The 18089-nt window shown below is 43.1% G+C and overlaps 1 protein-coding gene across 4 annotated transcripts in view; it reads left to right on the plus strand.

Annotated features, from left to right (window-relative positions):
• The window catches only part of LOC144936455 (mitochondrial glutamate carrier 1-like), a 148257-nt gene that overhangs the window by 102968 nt on the left and 27200 nt on the right, over positions 1-18089 (plus strand). For 3 of the 4 annotated variants that reach the window (XM_078863511.1, XM_078863514.1, XM_078863513.1), the window contains exons 9-10: positions 1017-1092; positions 1207-17895. In XM_078863511.1, the coding sequence (XP_078719637.1) occupies positions 1017-1092; positions 1207-1348 (218 nt within the window). In that variant the 3' untranslated portion in view covers positions 1349-17895. Of the gene's footprint in view, positions 1-1016; positions 1093-1206; positions 17896-18089 lie in introns of those variants that run through there. The other variant, XR_013637431.1, reaches the window with a different exon arrangement.

Genomic DNA, 18089 nt, shown 5'->3' on the forward strand with positions numbered 1-18089 from the left:
TATGAGGGCCAGTACAGCACACGAGGGAGTGGATGGCGAACACCACGCCCGGCCGCCTTTGTTTCCCTCGTGGCGATGTTTTCAAACAGCACCAATTACTCATTTGAGGCTGAGTCGACCTAGAGGAGGCCCAGGACTGGTTCAAATTATCGTTAATAGTGTTGGCCGTAAGCGGGAATCGAACTCGGGTCGCCAGGTTTGTAGCCCAGTGCGCTAACCGCTACATTACTGCTCACACACGCACACGTGCGAGCACACTGTGGCTGCGTTGACACACGCCGATCAATGCACTCTCAAATTGCTCCGTTGGAATATACACAGCAGTTGTCACCCTCCTGCACCTCCATGTAGCACGGTTGGCTATGTATGGTGTGAAACAAGTTGAACATACATACTCCTGAAAAATAATCATGAGAGTCAATAAGGCTTTCCTAGATTAACAATTGTAATATCAATAAAACTCACTGCGGGGTGCCCCGAGTTATCCAAACTCAGAATGTTTCACCAATTTTAGATATATAGATTTTTTCCCACGTGGGAGGAAGCTGTCGTGACCACGGAAGACCCATGCACACGAGTGCATAACTCTCAAATGCCACCATACTTATGCCAGATGCGTGCTCCGTATCCAGCAGATGGTGCTTCATGCATGGTGTGATCGACGAACCCAGCCTACAAGTCACTGGATTACGGGTGTGCATCTTCACCACTCCCAGTCACTGTTTTATGAATGGTTAAATAAGCATAGGTGGCAGATGTCCTATCACTGTGTGTGCTCCAGTCAGTGGCTTATGTGTCCATCATCCATCGGTTCCCTGCTATCTGGGGTCTGTTGCATCGCTCCAAAATGGCCTCTGCCTCTGGCCTCCACTAAGTTCGTATGAACCATTAGCATTTGGCTCGTTAGCGATTTGACTCATCCAGGATAGGCAATGGGTAAGTAGAGTGTAGAGGTATGCACCGGGGCTGCGATGGGGCTGCAGTGCCCCCTCCTAACTTCGTCCCTGTGACTGTAGTGATCAAGACGCGGCTGCAGTCGCTGCAGAGGGGCGTGAATGAGGACACCTACACAGGGATTGTCGACTGCACCAAGTGAGCAGCTGCCTATTCCCCAACACAAGCACCACTCACTCACCCGTCTCCACCCACCTTGTGCCACCCACCTTGCGTTGGGATGCCCCATGGATATTTTTTTCTGACATGCAGGAAAATCCTGGCGAAGGAGGGTGGCCGTGCCTTCTTCAAGGGCGGCGGCTGTCGTGCGCTCGTCATCGCGCCCCTCTTTGGCATTGTGCAGGTCATCTACTTCTTCGGCGTCGGTGAGATGATCATCGACTACTTCCACTAGCGGCGCCAGAGCGCAGCTAGAGTGGCCGGCCATGAGGCGGAGAGCCATTATTGTGGGCCTGTCAACCACAACTTGCATCAACATACGCAGCCTGACAAGCCCTGCACACACACGTAGATATACTTACACCTGGGTGCATATATACACACACACATGGACAGATACACTTATACCTGCAAGCTCATAGAGACACATACATTCACATACGTTTACACCTGGATACACGTACAGCTATGCCTATTGTAGCTGTCTTCACCAGTTACACGCTATCCCAGATTGAAGTATACTGTGTTACCTTCACCAGCTACATACACACGCTCTACAAGTGGTCACTTTTTGAGGGCACATATACCCCGTTACACATATATCCGGCTCAACATAACAGCTGTACGAGGTCCAGCCATACATCCAGAGGCTCATCCACTGAACACACGCGTGCCCTACTCGACGTGCACCCAGGCGAGCGTGCGCTCGTCCGAACGTGCAAGCAGTGTGACAATCCACGCGCAGACGTTCTTTAATTTGGTGGGGGGGGGGTGATCTCGTGGGTAGAGCTGCTAGGATCGAGCCATGAGCTTTGGGGGTGTAGCAGGGAGGTGGCGCATTGGGTGTGTGCGCAAACCGCCAGCTCGGCTCGCACGCACGCAACACGCGGCCACAAGAGGTGCCTTCTGCAGTGGGGCGTTGGACAGTGAGTCGCGCGCACACGCAGCACGCATGCACGCACGCACGCACGTAGGCGTGAGCAGGGGGTCTATTGTGCGAAGGTGAACGGCGTTTCGAAATCAGCCGTCCTGTCACTGAGACGGGACACTGAATACTGCTGCTCCATAGTTAAACCAATGCTATGTTTTAATTATTTCGACTTTATATTTATCTTACATACCTTATTTTAAGAGAAACAGATATTGAATCATACTCTTTGGTTCTTTCAGGAAAGTCACGTAGATGGAAATTTTAAATAAAAATAAATGAAATAAAAATAATAGATCACAACGTTTCGATCGCAACAACAAGCGAGTATGAATTCCTGCAGTCACGAAAGCCTCAAATCAAGATTAGATATTGAATCACTTAAGTGTTGCGATATTTTGGTTTGCACTTAGCACATGATAGTTTAGTCGCTTAATGATTCTACCAATGGCTTTGCCGACAAATGCAAACAGGTGTGGGTTTACTGTGAGAAATATCTGGGGTCACACGGACACATGTGCCGGTGGCCACCTGCTTATGCCCAGCTGAGATGCTGCTTCATGTCCTGTGCCTGTGGGGTGTCGGCCCTCGTCTCCCTGTTCCTGAGACGATAGTTTAAGCCTTGTGATGATTGGCGGTATTTGTCCATCTCCCCTAGGGCCCACACTGGTCCTGGCTATACTCCCTTGGAGTGCGCATGCATGATCCCTGTCATGTGTCAGCCCTGCGTACACTACTCTGTCGCTCACCTCTCACATCTAAAATACCCCCCCATAGAAAATTAAGACATGAAGGATATTGCTGTATGAACCCTCTGTAGTTTTTGTGGGTTTGCAGAACACATTGCTTCTTTCAAGAACGCAGCATAACTTTTGAGGTTGGAGAACATAGATGCCTATGTCTCGTATGAGATCCCGAGATGCATAAACATGCAATAACCACTGGCTAGTGCTTGCAGAATGCTTGTTATGCTTTTGCCTGATGCTAAGCATTGCACAATCTGATGCAACTTCGTTGTGGATTCCGATACCCTCGCCGTGCATTGTGTTCCTGGATATTCTGCTAAGCATGGCAGGGGAAGGGATGAGAGTGGGGATGGGATCCTATTGCTTGTGGGTACGCACATAAACCTTAGTGGCTACATCTGTGAACAACGGACATTTTATTAGTGTTATTGTGACTGTGAAATATTATCTTTTGTTGAATCAACACTAATTATAACAGCTTTCAATTAATTTAAGTGCATTTATACTTTAGGTAGACATTGATTGTGTTTTTTTATTTTACATGATCTAGGCAAGATTAATCTCTAGCTATGAGTAGCAATTTTAAATATTAACTTATTGGCGTGGGTTTTTTCATCTTTTTTGCACTAAATACATACACCGGCTGCTGCTTCCACATCACTGCTCACCCTTATTTCTTGACTTTTTTTTTTATCACACTTGCTATTGTTTTCCTACACACTGATCCGACTCACAATTTACGTCGGTATTTTGAGATTTGGCCACTGCGCATCCTTTCACAAACCCCGGAGTGGCCACTCGCAGATCGCCCTTCGCTCGTGAGCATTGCACACATGCTTGCACGCACACCCACGCATTATTGTTGCTCACATCGCCACTTATTTATGGCAAACGTGACAGCGGGTTTGGCAGTCGCACGTCTCTGCATAAAACAAATCTGATGATCTATTAGATTGGATAAATTTTGCCCACTTACCTGGTCTTTCACTTGCTCTGGAGTTTGGTACTTAGAACATTTAAGTAGACTATGTGGAGCATCTTAACAATGGCTGTCTAGGCCATGCACCTAAGGGACTGGCGCTAGTGCCTCAGTGCACTTTCATTATCTCAGTGTATTTTGTTGCACACTGAGCGTGGTGTAAGTGAGGTAGCACATCGATTGTGCGCTGCTCTGTGCTGCACGAAACCTGGTTTCCCTGAGTTTGCTCTGCACAGTAACGTGTGCCAGAGTGAACCACCCCGCACCCTTAGCTGGTGCTAAGGAAATATCTGATCCATGATAATCGTAGATGGTGTTTCCATGCATTCCCAGCCATACAAAATATAAATCACAGAATACATTGTGTCTTAAGAGTCAGTATCTACGCATAGTTAACTCTGAGGGTGTGGATTGGTGAGGCTCCGTACCTCAACCTCACAAATTTCGACATGTGGACAGTGCTGTTTGAGTGGTGCATGCCTATAATGCTGCAGGTCGACAGGATGTCTGTTGGAGACGGACTTGCTGTACTGTCCTTCCACACACTCTAATTTATTCAAGGTACTGATCTAACATCCTAAGCAGGGCCCCTTTTTAAATAGGATTCTTCATATTCAGTCGGGTATTTTTGGGTAAATAAAGAATGAGTGGTAATGCACAATTAAACACTGACAAAAAACAGACTCTATAGGAGTTGTGTGGGTCCTCCCTTCAGCAGCCCACATGCAATTCATGTTTATGTTAAGCTCTGTTTGGTAGGTGGCACGTTTTATGTGAATAGCTGAAGCTTATAAATGCACCTGCTGGTGAGTTGGTTTATATTCAGTGCCAGCAAAGTGAATATTTGTGCATATAACGTCCACATTGGACTTTGTTTAAATGAATGAATACATTTATCAATTTGACTTAAAAGTATTCGAGATCATTGAATGCATACATCCTATTAAATTTGGATTTTATCAGATGGGTAAGATTATTGTAAACTTATCGGCATCTGCCAAGTGCACTGCTGAGGCAGGCACTCGGGAGAGTGCCCTGTATCACAGTATATAATTGTGCCATTTTATCTGTTATCGACTATTTAAAAATTTCTCCTCCAATTCCCTACAACGATCTGGTCGTGCTCATGGCCCATTATAACTTCGAAGGTCAGGGGCTGTCAACTTCTGGCAAGTTCTGTGTACCGTGAGATTTGCACAGCACCCAGGCCCCTGGACTGAACATTCCAAAATACTCTTTGAGCCAGTCAATGTTGCAGTGATGTTTACAGGGAGATGGTTTCCACGTGTGTGATAAATACATGGTATTTAATAGCTGTAATACCATGAGTGCAAGGGAGATTGGGGTGGAAATGTTTGTTATGTATGCCAAGGCAGACAGATGTCCCTGTATGGAGTAGATTGACACTTTGTGATGTGGGGGGTTTCCTCTGTAGTTATTCACTGGGCATAAAAAAAAACAACTGTGGTGTCTAGAAGTACCGTACCAAGTGAGAGGTCAGCTGCTTTGAAAATACTTTACCCAATGGGGCAACATCATGCTGCCTGATGCCTTGGAAATGTTGACTAGAACACAGAGACTTGTCCCTCAAATCCAGCTGTGAGCTACCAAAAATAGAATGTACCTCCTCATGTACAATACAATCACTGCATCTTGCTTCACAGCCAAAAGTAGATGGATCTCAGCTGGGAGACTGAAAGAAGGGCACAACTAATAGTTGTAATTCACATTTACACAATCCTGTCCATTCTGGCTCTGTATCCAGGGGTGTTTACTGCAGTAGTGTTAATGGGTCGTTTAGTTTGTTTGTTTATGAAGTTTTTGAGCCAGCTGGCCAGGATTGGGCAAAACTGAGCCCACTTTTCACCCAAGCAACTGGAGAGCACAGACGAAGTATTTCTGACATAACATTACAACTAACAATAACATACACTTTGGGGTATGTCGGTAAAGTCACGTAGATAGAAAAATAATAAATAAATAAATCGCGACGTTTCGATCGCAACACAAGCAATCGTCTTCAGGTGAAACAATACAGCAGACGGACTGCTGAGTCAGGAAGAAATGTAGCGAGAGAGCTGCTGTTGCAGCCAGAGGTTGTAAAGGTTTGAGATGGGTGCAACCCAAGGGTAAGTGGGCGGGGCTAGAGATGGATTTACAAGTAAATGTAAGATCGCAGAGCTAGGGATACCTCGGTTATTGTGTTGCTAGAGATTAGCATGTCAATCTGTTAATGTAACCCCATGGTTACGGTGCTGAAGAAGCCATTGTATTGCTCGTGATTAGAGATTAGCATGCCAATCTGATACGGCTCCCGCAGCAGCGGCTGTGTTAATGAGAGACATTCAGCCTATTACACAACGAGCGCCACCGCCGCATAGAGGAAAAGGGAGCAGCAGCTATGTTAGTGAGACATTTAGCCTCTTAAGACATTTAACAAGGTAATGTAACTCAGAGCAAGGCCATAGCCATGGAGTCAACATTGGGGGGGACCAAATCTTCCAGGGGGTTTGGGGGTTCCCCCCCCCCAGAAAAAAAAATCTAAATTTGAAAACTCATTTCCTGCCATTTCCTGCCTAAAATATGAAAAAAATTCACTAACACATAGGATGGACTTTTAATTTATTTTTTACAATAATGTCTAATAGTGTATTGTCTTACATTGCTCTGTTTTTTTACCTTTTCTCGTTTCATTGGATGTAATGGCAAAGATTAGGAATTACTAAAGTACAACCATAACCACAATCATATATACAGAAATCTATTTTATAGCAATATATTGGGGGGGACATATTTAGCATATTTCAATATTGGGCGGGATGTGTCCCGACCAATATATATTATAATTACGTCCTTGACTCAGTCGAAAATAACTGCTAACATAGGCAGGTAGGATGGAAGCATCACAGCCAGTTATGACTTTACCTGGTTAATAACGTCCTTCCAATGATTGCTCTTCTCTGTTGAAATTGTCTGTGTTTATATTACTGGATGGCTTCATGAACAAATCTTCGTTGATAGACAGTGGGTTTACATAGTACCTTCGTCTTGGAGAAATCAATTTCGTTGGGGAAACTAAGCGACATGTCTCAGACCGTGTTCGCGAACACAAGGCGGATCTGAAACACGGTAGGACCAACACCTCTGCCGTGGCTGATCATTGTTTTAACGCTGTGGGCACACATGAAATGGATTTCTCCAAGAGGAAGGGGCTATGCAAACCTGAAGACAATTGCTTGTGTTGCGATCGAAACGTCGTGATTTTATTTTATTATTTTTCTATCTACGTGACTTTACCGAAAGACCCAAAGAGTATGCATTCCTGCAGTCACGAAAGCTTTAAGTCAAGATTTAACAATAACAGTTAATAATCGCAGTTAAGAGAAACAGAACATGTATATTATTAAAATAAGAATTACAATAACATATTTTTTAACTTGAAATCTCATCAATAGTCATCATACTACTCGGTACACTGTTCCAGTGCCCAACCAGGCTGCTAGTATTATTATTTAATTTAAAACACCGTGAGCATCAACTGAACGCCGCGAAGAACATTTTTGCGATTTAAAAGTAGTACATGAACTCCATTGATATGGGTGAGAGTACGGAAGGTAAATTTTCCATTTAGATGAACATTTTTTTGGTAAAATAAAATGTTGTGTATAAACAGGATAAGAGTACCTTTTCCTTCCATCTGCTGAGATTTAATTTAGTGAGTTAATTAAGGTGCTTCGTGAAGTGAGGTACCTGGCATCTGAGATCAATCGGAGGTAAGAATAAAAAGTAACATCAAGACCATTCAAGCCCCTAACCGAGCTGCATTGATAGAATATATCGGAATAGTCAGACTGGGAGCATCACTGCATTGAATAAACGAGGCCTCGGTGTCTGACTCATGGCCAACTTGCGTCTGTACCAAAAGCCCAGATTCTGCCTTTAGATTAATGTGTTCAATGTTAGGCTCGCAAATCCAAAGGCCAAGGTATTTAAATGCATTGACCCTATTTAATGGGATACCATTATAAAATGTAATGGACACTTCAATATTAACAGGCTAATTAGAAAAATACACATATACTGTTTTGAGCGTTCAATGTCAGTTTTTGACAATTAAACCAAACCTCAATTACCTAAAAATAATTACTCTTTAGGCATTCCCTACACTCGGCTGGGTTTGGGCCACAAGTGTACAACACCATATCATCAGCATACAAACACAATCGGCAGGATTGAACAACCATACTTAAGTCATTGATAAAAGTGTTAAAAAGGAGTGTTCCATCACCCTCTGTAAACTACACATGTTTAGAGATCACGCATAATTTGTTATGACAGCTGGGATGAGATATGCGGTAATTTACTAATTTGCTAAAAGCTAAGTTATCTAGGTTAATCCAGAATTGTACTTGGTCTTCATAAAGCTCTGGAAACCATGCAATCATGCTCCCCGTATAAACTGTATTCTTTGTTTTTATTGTTGAGCTGAACAAATCCTCTCTCTAATCTTTGTTTTTTTCGGTTAAAACGGTCTGCCTCAGCAGCAGACCATACTTTCCCACCTGATGACGGACGCTTGTGTTGCGCCCGAAACGTCGTGATTTGTTTCATTTTATACCTACGTGACTTTACCGAAAGAACCAAAGAGTTTGGATTCCTGCAGTCACGAAAGCTTCAAATCAATATTTGATCCTCTCTCCTGTAGTTATTTATGGACTGGTATTTAAATTTTGGTCAGTGCACAGCTGCCTCAGATCATTAGAAACATGGACACTCACAAAGAATACAAGCTGCAAAGTGTGCCGAGGTGTGGAGAGGTGCACGCGTGGAAGTCCACCGAGAGACAGAGAGACACGGGAACAAATACAAAGGAGAGAGATCATGTTGAATGTTAAGAACATTAAATGGGCCTGGGCAGGTCGCGGCGTGAGGTGATGTCTAAGGGACGAGACTGGTGACGTAGCGGCAGCCAGAGGAGGGGAGGAAACTTGCCTCAGGGGGCATCTTCAGGGACGCTTTAAATGAGCAGTGGATAGAGAATGCCTGATCATCAAAATCGATGTAAAAATCATAGCACGCACATGTAGCGTTGCACTATAGGCTCCACGATCTCGGGGTGCACCATGGCAAGCTGTACACTCGGAACCATCGACTAAGCAGCCATCTTGGCCAATGCCGTTAATTCCACCTCAGATCCAACCCCTGCGCCCACTGTGGGCAAGGGCAAGTATTACGAGTGGGATTTCGTTGTAAGTAGTGATTGCTAAAAGAGCTCTGCTTTAGGGCTATGTGGTACACCTAGCCAATGCTGATGAGTCCCTCGTGGAGGCAATGCCCCCACAACAAGGTGGTGTGGGATCCTAATTACTCACAGTGACAGTGGAGGCAGGAAGAGTCTCCAGTCGAGGCAATGACACCACCGGCACTAGAAGAGGAGAGGACACTGCTAAATGCTCCACCAAACAAGCCACTGTTTCCCTTTTAATGAGGATGAATAAACTATCTAAATACATTTAAACACTGGCTTGCATTTTAGTGAGGCATGCAGGGGTTTTGTGTATACTTCATAGAGCCACCACTGATCATTTAAAAGTCAACACAGCGTCCATGCCATTACAATATTGCATACCATCATACTAACAATGCACCAGCAAAACAAACACATTACTGCATTATACATACATCATTTACGAAGCACTAATGTGCCTTGTGCCTAATGCAGCAATGTACACAATTAATTGCTTACTGCTGTGCTGTAACATTCTATAATTTAGTTGATAATTGTGTATTGCATTCCACGACACAGGAACAATTTCAGGTGCACTTGGTGTGAGCCTTATTAATGTCATGTTGGTAGGTGAGATATCTGTTCCAAATCTTTTTGAATGAGAAATCCTTTCGTCACTAAGCCATCGTTGTCCTTTGGGGGCAGTGTAAATCACACAGTAATGTGATCCCACATGAAGGGTCGTATGATCTTTCATTATGCCTGTGCAGGAGCTATAGGTGTGTGCCAATGGGGTTTTGGCCAGAGACTGTGTGTCCTAATTTGTACGCAAGAGTTGAAATAAAATTTCACAAATGGATTTATTGGTTATGAAAATCTTGCCACGACCACACGACCCTTCTGCAGTGTCTCTCTCTAGGTTCATTCCCCTGCTCGTCACTGGGATGACTTTAAACTCAGTTTGAGAACAGGATCATGCTTCAGCTCTACACCAATTGTGAAACCATAACAAACATTCCCACACAAAAGGATAAGAAAATAATCTTGTTTTTGGGTTGTTGTGGTACTGGGTTCTTTCTCAATGTATACGTGAAACGGGTGTTTATCGCAAGAGAACACAAACTATGTTCATGTTTTTTTGCCGTTTCAATGTGATTGTTGGTATATACATGTCATGCTCAGCTAACAGCACGTCCCCCAACAGTCTTTTAAATACTATACGGGGACCTTTGTTTTTGTTGTTGTTGATATTCGAGCTATGTTGTATAAACGCATGCTGCCCGAGTCGCCAGGCACCTGTTTTAAACGTTTGAGAAGCACAAATGTACGGGTGTTGCTGGTCCTCACGCGCACTGTGATTGGATTGCGCCGTCTTTCTCGCTGCGACTGCACGGCAATCACTTCGCCGACCGATTGAGGATTTTAGGAAACTGCAATCTGCCGGATTTATTTTTTTCCCACGAGGTACATGTTTAGAAGTACCGTATTTATTGTAATGTTTGCTAAGGTTTAATGCTGAGCTCCAATTACACATTTGAACAAAGACTTTAGTATCATGGTATATACATTTGAAACATTTATTTGTATTTATGTTTCTGCTGTCAGGTGTTTAAGTTGCTCGTTGTTGTAAGCCACAGGGTCATGTCAGACCTCTCACATATGTGCTCATCACACAGATTTTTGTTCGGTGTGCGGTCTATAATAAAATGAAATTCCATTCCTAAATGGAGTTTCAGCAGTAACAATCTAAGATTTGGGCAGTCACAGGGAAGCTTAAACTTGGAATCCAAGAAGGCTGCACGATTATATATTATTATTTTTTGCTATGTAATGAACCCCCACTAAAACTAATTGTATTAATTCACTGATGCAGAAAAATCCTGAATGACCATGTGCTATGCACTTGTGCAAGTATATTTTGGTGTTAATGGGGTCACGAGGTCACTCCATGATGATGGTGAAACCAGCCTTCACTTGCTTGTAATGAAATTCTACTGCAGATATTATTCTGGAATCCTTCAGCTGATGTACAGAATAGGGTATTATTTAATTTCAGTAGAAAGGCAAAAAGTTAACCTTAATTTTATTGATGCCAGTACTCAGTGTGCAAATCATCTTATTACTATTTAATATTTTTCAAGAGTGACATGATTACAAGTATGTGCATGCAAGGGACAGTTTGACTTTTTACAAGTACTGTGCATTTTAAAACTATTCAGTTCGATTAGAAATATTTAAATTACTGCACTAAGTGGAGACTGCCATGCAGACAATTGCATGAAAAATCTGTCATCACAGACACGAAGCAATTCTCAGTCACACTTGCCATATCAACATGTGATTGAGAATACCAGCGTGTGATCGTCTGCATACGTAATAATCAGAGCTCCCTCTAATACTATATAAAACTATTACTAACTACTATTTTTATTTTTTTACCAGGTAAGGCTCACTGGGCAATATAGCTCTTTTTCAGAAGCCACCTGACCACAAATTATAGCTCAACGTAGAGGCTTATCATGTGGAAATTTATAGCGCCAAATACTCTAAACATATAAAAACTTGATTTGAAGCTTTCGTAACTCTAAACATATGTTTATAAATGGGTAGGGAAAACCCGGAGGACCCGGAGAAAAATCCATGCGACTATGGCGAGAACATGCAAACTCCAAATATACAGGCGTCAGGGTCGGGATCGAACCCACGATCACCTGTATACCAGCGAGGTAGATCCATACTCTTTGGTTCTTTCGGTAAAGTCAAGTAGGTATAAAATAAATTAAATCACGACGTTTCGATCGCAACACAAGCGACCGTCATCAGGTGGAACAGATATAGCAGGAGAACTGCTATTTTATTTTATACCAGCGAGGTAGTTAACATCTCGCCACCCTGGCACCCCAAAAATAACTGGGCACAAGGGACCATGGCAGAGCCTGGGGTTTTCTGCCACTGGAAGCACTCTAGACGTGCTAGGCAGTGCACTGCATTACAGCACTCTCTATACTACCCCTCATGTATATATGCAAGTATAGCCCTTTTGTTAATCCACTGCTTTCCCTATACATTATTAAAATTTATATATGTGCAGCATGTGTACTGTTTAACTGACAGATATAGTGTTTGTTGTTAGAAGCATAGTATGAGATTGTGAATATACGGTCAGCACATTCTAAGACTGGCACAGCACATGAGAATGTGGTGTGGCCAGGACCAAGCTCAGCCACCTTTGTCTCCCCAGTGCTGATATTGGCCATATTGGGCACACATCTTACTTAGAGTTGACCCAAGGAAAGCCTATGCCAAGTTCATAAACCGATGGCAAGTGGAGTTGTGCTTGATCATCCTATTAATCCATTAAACACTCACACGACTGCACCACCTATTAGAGGAGCTCTGAGGGAATAAACGAAGCACAATACATACCGAGCGTAGGGGATATGGGAAGAGGGAAATAAATTAAAAGGCTTATGCGAGGAAAATTGTAATCCTAAAATATCCTATTCGGTGACTTGATTAACTAATCATGGTATGTGTATTGTTGTGATAAACAATGGCGTATCAGCTTTACTTACAATAAACTCATTAACTTTTATTGTGTAAGTAGACTATGCTGATGGAAATTCACGGTGCAGCCTTCGTTGTGGGCCTCGTATCACAGACGCGACGACTGTGTCGAGTGACCACCAAGCGTGGAGTGACCACTGAGCGTCACGCGAATCACTTGAAAGCGATGAAAACCGCATTTTGAAACTATTTTGACACGTAAAAAAAAGTCTGAGTCAATTAACAGAACACGTGATTAAATAGGTACAGCTTGTACTTGCATGCACACTGTAGAGAAGGCTCTTTGTATTGCTAATTACAGTGACAGATCTATTGCTAAAGGTCTCAGAATTGAAACGAACAAATGTTTTAAATGAATGTTCTAACAAAATAATTCAGGTTTTGCATTTCCTTTTTGCCAAAAAGCATCCAAACTCATTTACATCCATGTTTACATATCAATACATTGATATACCACATGATAACTTATTGAGAGAGCAGCAGTAAAATATTGTAGAGCAGAAGACGCAATTCCATTCCGTTTGACAAGAGGCATTAAAGACGAAATATTTACGACCAAACTATGTAGAGTGACTATATATAATCTGCAGTGCGCAGATTTTTGTATTGCGTCATGGATCTGATGCATTTAAACTGCAAAATTTCAAATATTGTAATTATATTGGTTCGCCAAAACACTTATCCATGTTTAAATCATTAACATGTAACACTATTTTGAACGTGTCTTACTATTGATGTTTCTTGATGTGATTGCAGCTATGTATGGAGAAAACCCGTTGTAATGTCGTACGTGTTGTTCTTTGAGCGAAAGCTCGCAACACATCCCAGTTGAAACACTTGAATAGTTCACTATCGTGGCAAACATAATCTGCGTCTGATTTCAAGTCAGCAAGTGACTGGAGAATGGCTTTCAAATATTGCACAGCATGTGTACTTGTGTTTTCATGATCCTGGTAATCTGCTGCCAGTTTCATGGTTACATGCATTGTTACAGACACCACACTGGTGGTAGTGGTGGTATTGCCTGTGTGTCCCTCATGCACACGCGTTACGCTTTGTCGTGATTTTCACTCGACACCGTTTGACCGAGCGACATGCAATGGAAAATTTTCGCGCTACGTAGTCATGTATAAGGTAAGTCGTTTCATAGACACTGTGTGTATGCGCTTTTAAAACTGAAGTTTTCTTAAGTAATTTATTCTTGGCTTTCCATAGACTGCTGCAGGTTTTTTTGTGATGGAGTGGCTTTGAAGTGAGGTGTATGTCAGGTAGGCAAAGGGTGATGATGTGGGAGAGTGGGTTCGTGGTATAGGAATTGAGGGAGGTGTGCTCTGTAGAGATTCGGGTTGGAGAGAACACGAGGAAGCATACTGCACCAGTGACTAGATGCACGTTTCCCTGCTGTAGAGTGAGCATTATATTTGAAATATTTTACTGACTTGGCTCCAGAATGTCCTCGTGCAGTGCCGGTCACGTAATGAGGAGTTTGGAATAATGTACAAAAAAACATCTCTTGTTTCACGCGACTCCAGCATCTATCACTCTTTCGAAAATTGTGCACAGTGCATTTAGTGGAATGAATGAGAGTTACGATCCATTGGCCTGCTCCCTTCTGTGTTCTCCATCCGCTGTCGTGTCTCCTGTAGCTGCAGATTCTGACACTCGCTGCTAATTCTTTGCTGCTGCGAAGCAGGGGAACACGCTCTGGTCGCTGATGCAGGCAGTATGCATTGTCCTGTTGTGATGAGGCCCCTTCAATGTAGCATTGTTCCAGGTGATCTTGGTGCACCAAACCGCAGGATTTCCATCCCCTCGACTGCCAATGATCCAACTTTCCCTATGAGTCACTTGTCTCTGTGGCTTTGCAGACCGGGTACAAATACTGCATCTCCGCCTTGGCCTAACAGTCCACAACGTAGCCTTTTTCTTTTTATCTTCATCGCTGTGAGGTTGCAGGCTCGCGAACGTGGATTTATTACAAACACCAAGGGGTTAAGTTCTTGAAAATGTGTAAATGTTATGTCAAGTGCTCCTGCAAAATGTCTAATTGTTTGTGGGAACTACGTGCGATAGCGTCATGTTGACAAGTGAGGCTACGTCATATCCAAAGTACGTCAGCAAAGAACCTTTTTAAAACAATTCTCATGAGTAGAAAAGTTAATTTAATGTTGATTATGAAAATGTAATTACCAACTCTGTAATAATAATAATTAGAGGAGCAAATGTGTGTGAGAGTGCAGCTAGCCTGACGGGCAGTGTGCTGATGTTTCTGCCACTTGGTCGAAAACGGTGGCTGCGGTTGTAGTACGAGACAGACAGTCGTGAAGCGACGTTTGTATCCGTCGCAATCGACATAGATGTCAACCGCTGCGTAGTCGCATGCTATAGAATCGTCTTTCGTCTATTGGAGTTCCACGCAAGACTGAATTTTTTGGTAAAAACAGCACAAGGACAGTAACGTCTAAATCTCCTCATGTAAATTCCCAATTATGTTAAGGGAAATAACCCACCAACAAGTATACATTACGATCGAAAAATGTTTCTTAAAATATGTTAGAACCGGACACATGACCGCCTGGTTGACACCCTGGCAAAATGTTTGACACACAAGTGGGAGCTCACGAGGTCACATCCCAACTAGGGGTTCACTCGGTGCAACTTTTCGACGAGTTCCACTTTGTGGGAAGCCGAGAACCTCGATGTGCATGAGAAACTCGTCTGCTGGCTACCAAAGTAGTATCGGCATGGGGCAGTACAACAAGTAGGTTTTGACTTATCGTTATGGTTTTAGTGTGTGAGTTTTCTTCAGGCCCTAATCGAGAGGGAATTGACCAAACATCGCAAAGCAGGATTATCGTGTTCGAATGATTAGAGGAACACCAGCAGTAGTGCTGCATCCTGCACTGTGTTTAGTCTAAAGGGAGAGCTCATGTGGCCTCGATCGTCTGCCTGAAAAGTCCTCAAGTTATGTATGACAGTGCATTTGAAGAATTGGCTGGCAAATACAGTTCAGTATGTTACAATTATACTGAACAATCTGTGTAATGATGACCACTGATGTTGCCAATTTAAGTGTCCTTCATAGACAAGTGGTCTCCAAACAGGGTTAGTTAAAATGAGATGTTCTGGGAAGTGCGGCAGTGATTTAGGCAGCGAGGTGTTCACTGTGAAGAGTGGTTCAGCACGAAACAGGTGCCCTCGTATTGCGATGGCTGCACTGATCCAAGCCTGCCATTGCATTTACATATTCATGTAAACGTTCTGCTTTGTGATCTTCCCTTCCTTGTTGCAACGCTTTCCGGACGATTTTTGTCGGGGATGTGGCTTTTAGTGAAGCAAGATTGCGCTTCGTATTATTTACTGGATTGTCCGTTGGATGAGTGTGATTCAGATTATTTTTTTTTTACAATTTGGGAAGTTTTGAACTTCAACAGGTTTGGTAAATAAAGTGCGGTGTGGTGCCCCTCATCGCGACGCTACTGCTTCCATGCACACACTGCTCCATGACGTCCCGTGGTGCGGTGGTAACCGTGACGGCGCTACCACAAATATTCCATTGGAAGCACCAGACGATGGTAAAATGTTCTGGTTCACAATGGCAATCACAGTCCAGTGTTTCCAGTTAATTCAAATTGACGCAGTCGGCTACTACATAGGGGGTCATTATAATTCCGTGCTACGATTGGTAGGTGAGCAAAGGTTCAGCATCTTGTTTCTCTGAGGGCCGCGTGCAAGCATTGTAAGACGTGCAATTCCATCCATGGTTAAAATTTACCACTTCAAACCATATTCGAGTCTCTGTATACGTGATTCTTATGTTATGGTAGAATTGGACATCTTACCCAGTCCTTGCCTCGATGTATATATATATTTGCCAGGTGGTTGTAGTTACACATACCTGTATTTAAGCAGTGGACGCGAGGGTTGGTGCATCGCACAAATATTGTGAAACTCCCTTCCCGTGGGAATCGAGGTGCCATACCCTTTCTTAGAAGGCTGCAGAGCAAATGTGGACAACACCTGTTCCATTTGTATGGGATAGAGTGTTGCCCCCTCCCAAACATGTTTTTTTCTCCTGGATGCCCCAGATTCGTCCATATTTGTATATTGGGTATCGCAGAGCTTGGGGGGAAGTCGATGCTGGCTCACCTGGCTGCCTTCTTCGCGCAATCCATAGCTCCTCGCACCTCTGAGTCATTCTCCCTCTTCGAGATTGAGCGAATATTGTGTAGCGTGTTACAAGTCGAAATTATTATTATAAAAGGGAATTAATTATAAAATGATATTTACAAATCTGAACATAAAACTTTTTGAAAAGAAGTCCTGGAGTAATATTGTGGAGCCTTACATGTATTAATTTTGTTAGGATTTATTTTAGTTCATGCTGATTCCATACCTGAGTTCAGCTGCCACACTGCAGCCAACAGAATGATCTACAATGGCCATCGCTGGTAATGGCGATTCTTTCAACTCAGAGCTTCGTTTTTTTACAGAGCTGTGACATTGATTAGATGCTAATTTTGGGAGTGAAGGTAGGATGGGAATTTAAATACATGAATGTATAATTCCACAGTCACTTCTATGAGGCATAGGGCATGGGGAACGCCGCAGTGGTTGTTCACCTACGTGTGGGAAACTCACTGTGGAGCAATGGATTCTGGGGCAGGGATGGTGGAACCTGCACCACCCCGTACATGCTCCTCCGGCCAGTTTACCGATGCATTCCCCTTGGTACACGTTTCCCCGAGGGTGTGTGCATGCAAGCAGGGCTGCAGTGCGGTGGCCGTGTGCGTCGGTGTAGATTAGAATCCCTTGCTGTCGTAATTTGCTCGGTTATGCCGTGTGTGGGTTTTAATTGTCTGTATAGTGCAATGTAAAATTTTGTACACGTGATTTTATTGTAATTTGAAACAAATGTGAGCACAGCCATTTAAATGAAAAAAAAAATGTGATACCCGCAATGTTTGTGCAATATGTTGAGATGTACTTCGGACATTAAATTATTCATGTAAGCGTTGGAGTCAGCTGTCGTTTGTTCCCAAGTGTAATTCATCACCGAAGGGAGAACCAAGCAGCCTTTGAGTGTCACCGATTTGCTGTCGCGGGGTATTGTTTTATACTTTTTAATTAGCAAAATGTGTAATATGTTAAATCATTTTTCAAATCAATATTTTCATTTAATTTTGTAAAACTACTGAAAATGGTTCCTTTATTTATGAACATATACAGGATTAATATTATTAAATGAAAATTGTAATGTTTTTGATGTCTTGTTTTTTTATTGTTGTATTATATATATAATCCATTAAACATACTTTGGATATGCGACCTTTCACTGCTGGTAGTTATCGGAACGAGCGCGTTGTGACAACGATGGGACAGTGTCTAGGCTACGTGATTCCCCCTCAGTCATGCCTGGCAGATTGCCAGAACTGTCCAATTTAGCAACATTGGTATTAGGAGGCTAACTCTCGCCTCCACAGTGCTGGATTACAGGCGTGTGGCATTGCCACCGGCACATCTTGAGGT

Source organism: Lampetra fluviatilis, chromosome 16 (assembly GCF_964198595.1).
Source record: "Lampetra fluviatilis chromosome 16, kcLamFluv1.1, whole genome shotgun sequence".
In the NCBI taxonomy this organism is placed as follows: Eukaryota; Metazoa; Chordata; class Hyperoartia; order Petromyzontiformes; family Petromyzontidae; genus Lampetra; species Lampetra fluviatilis.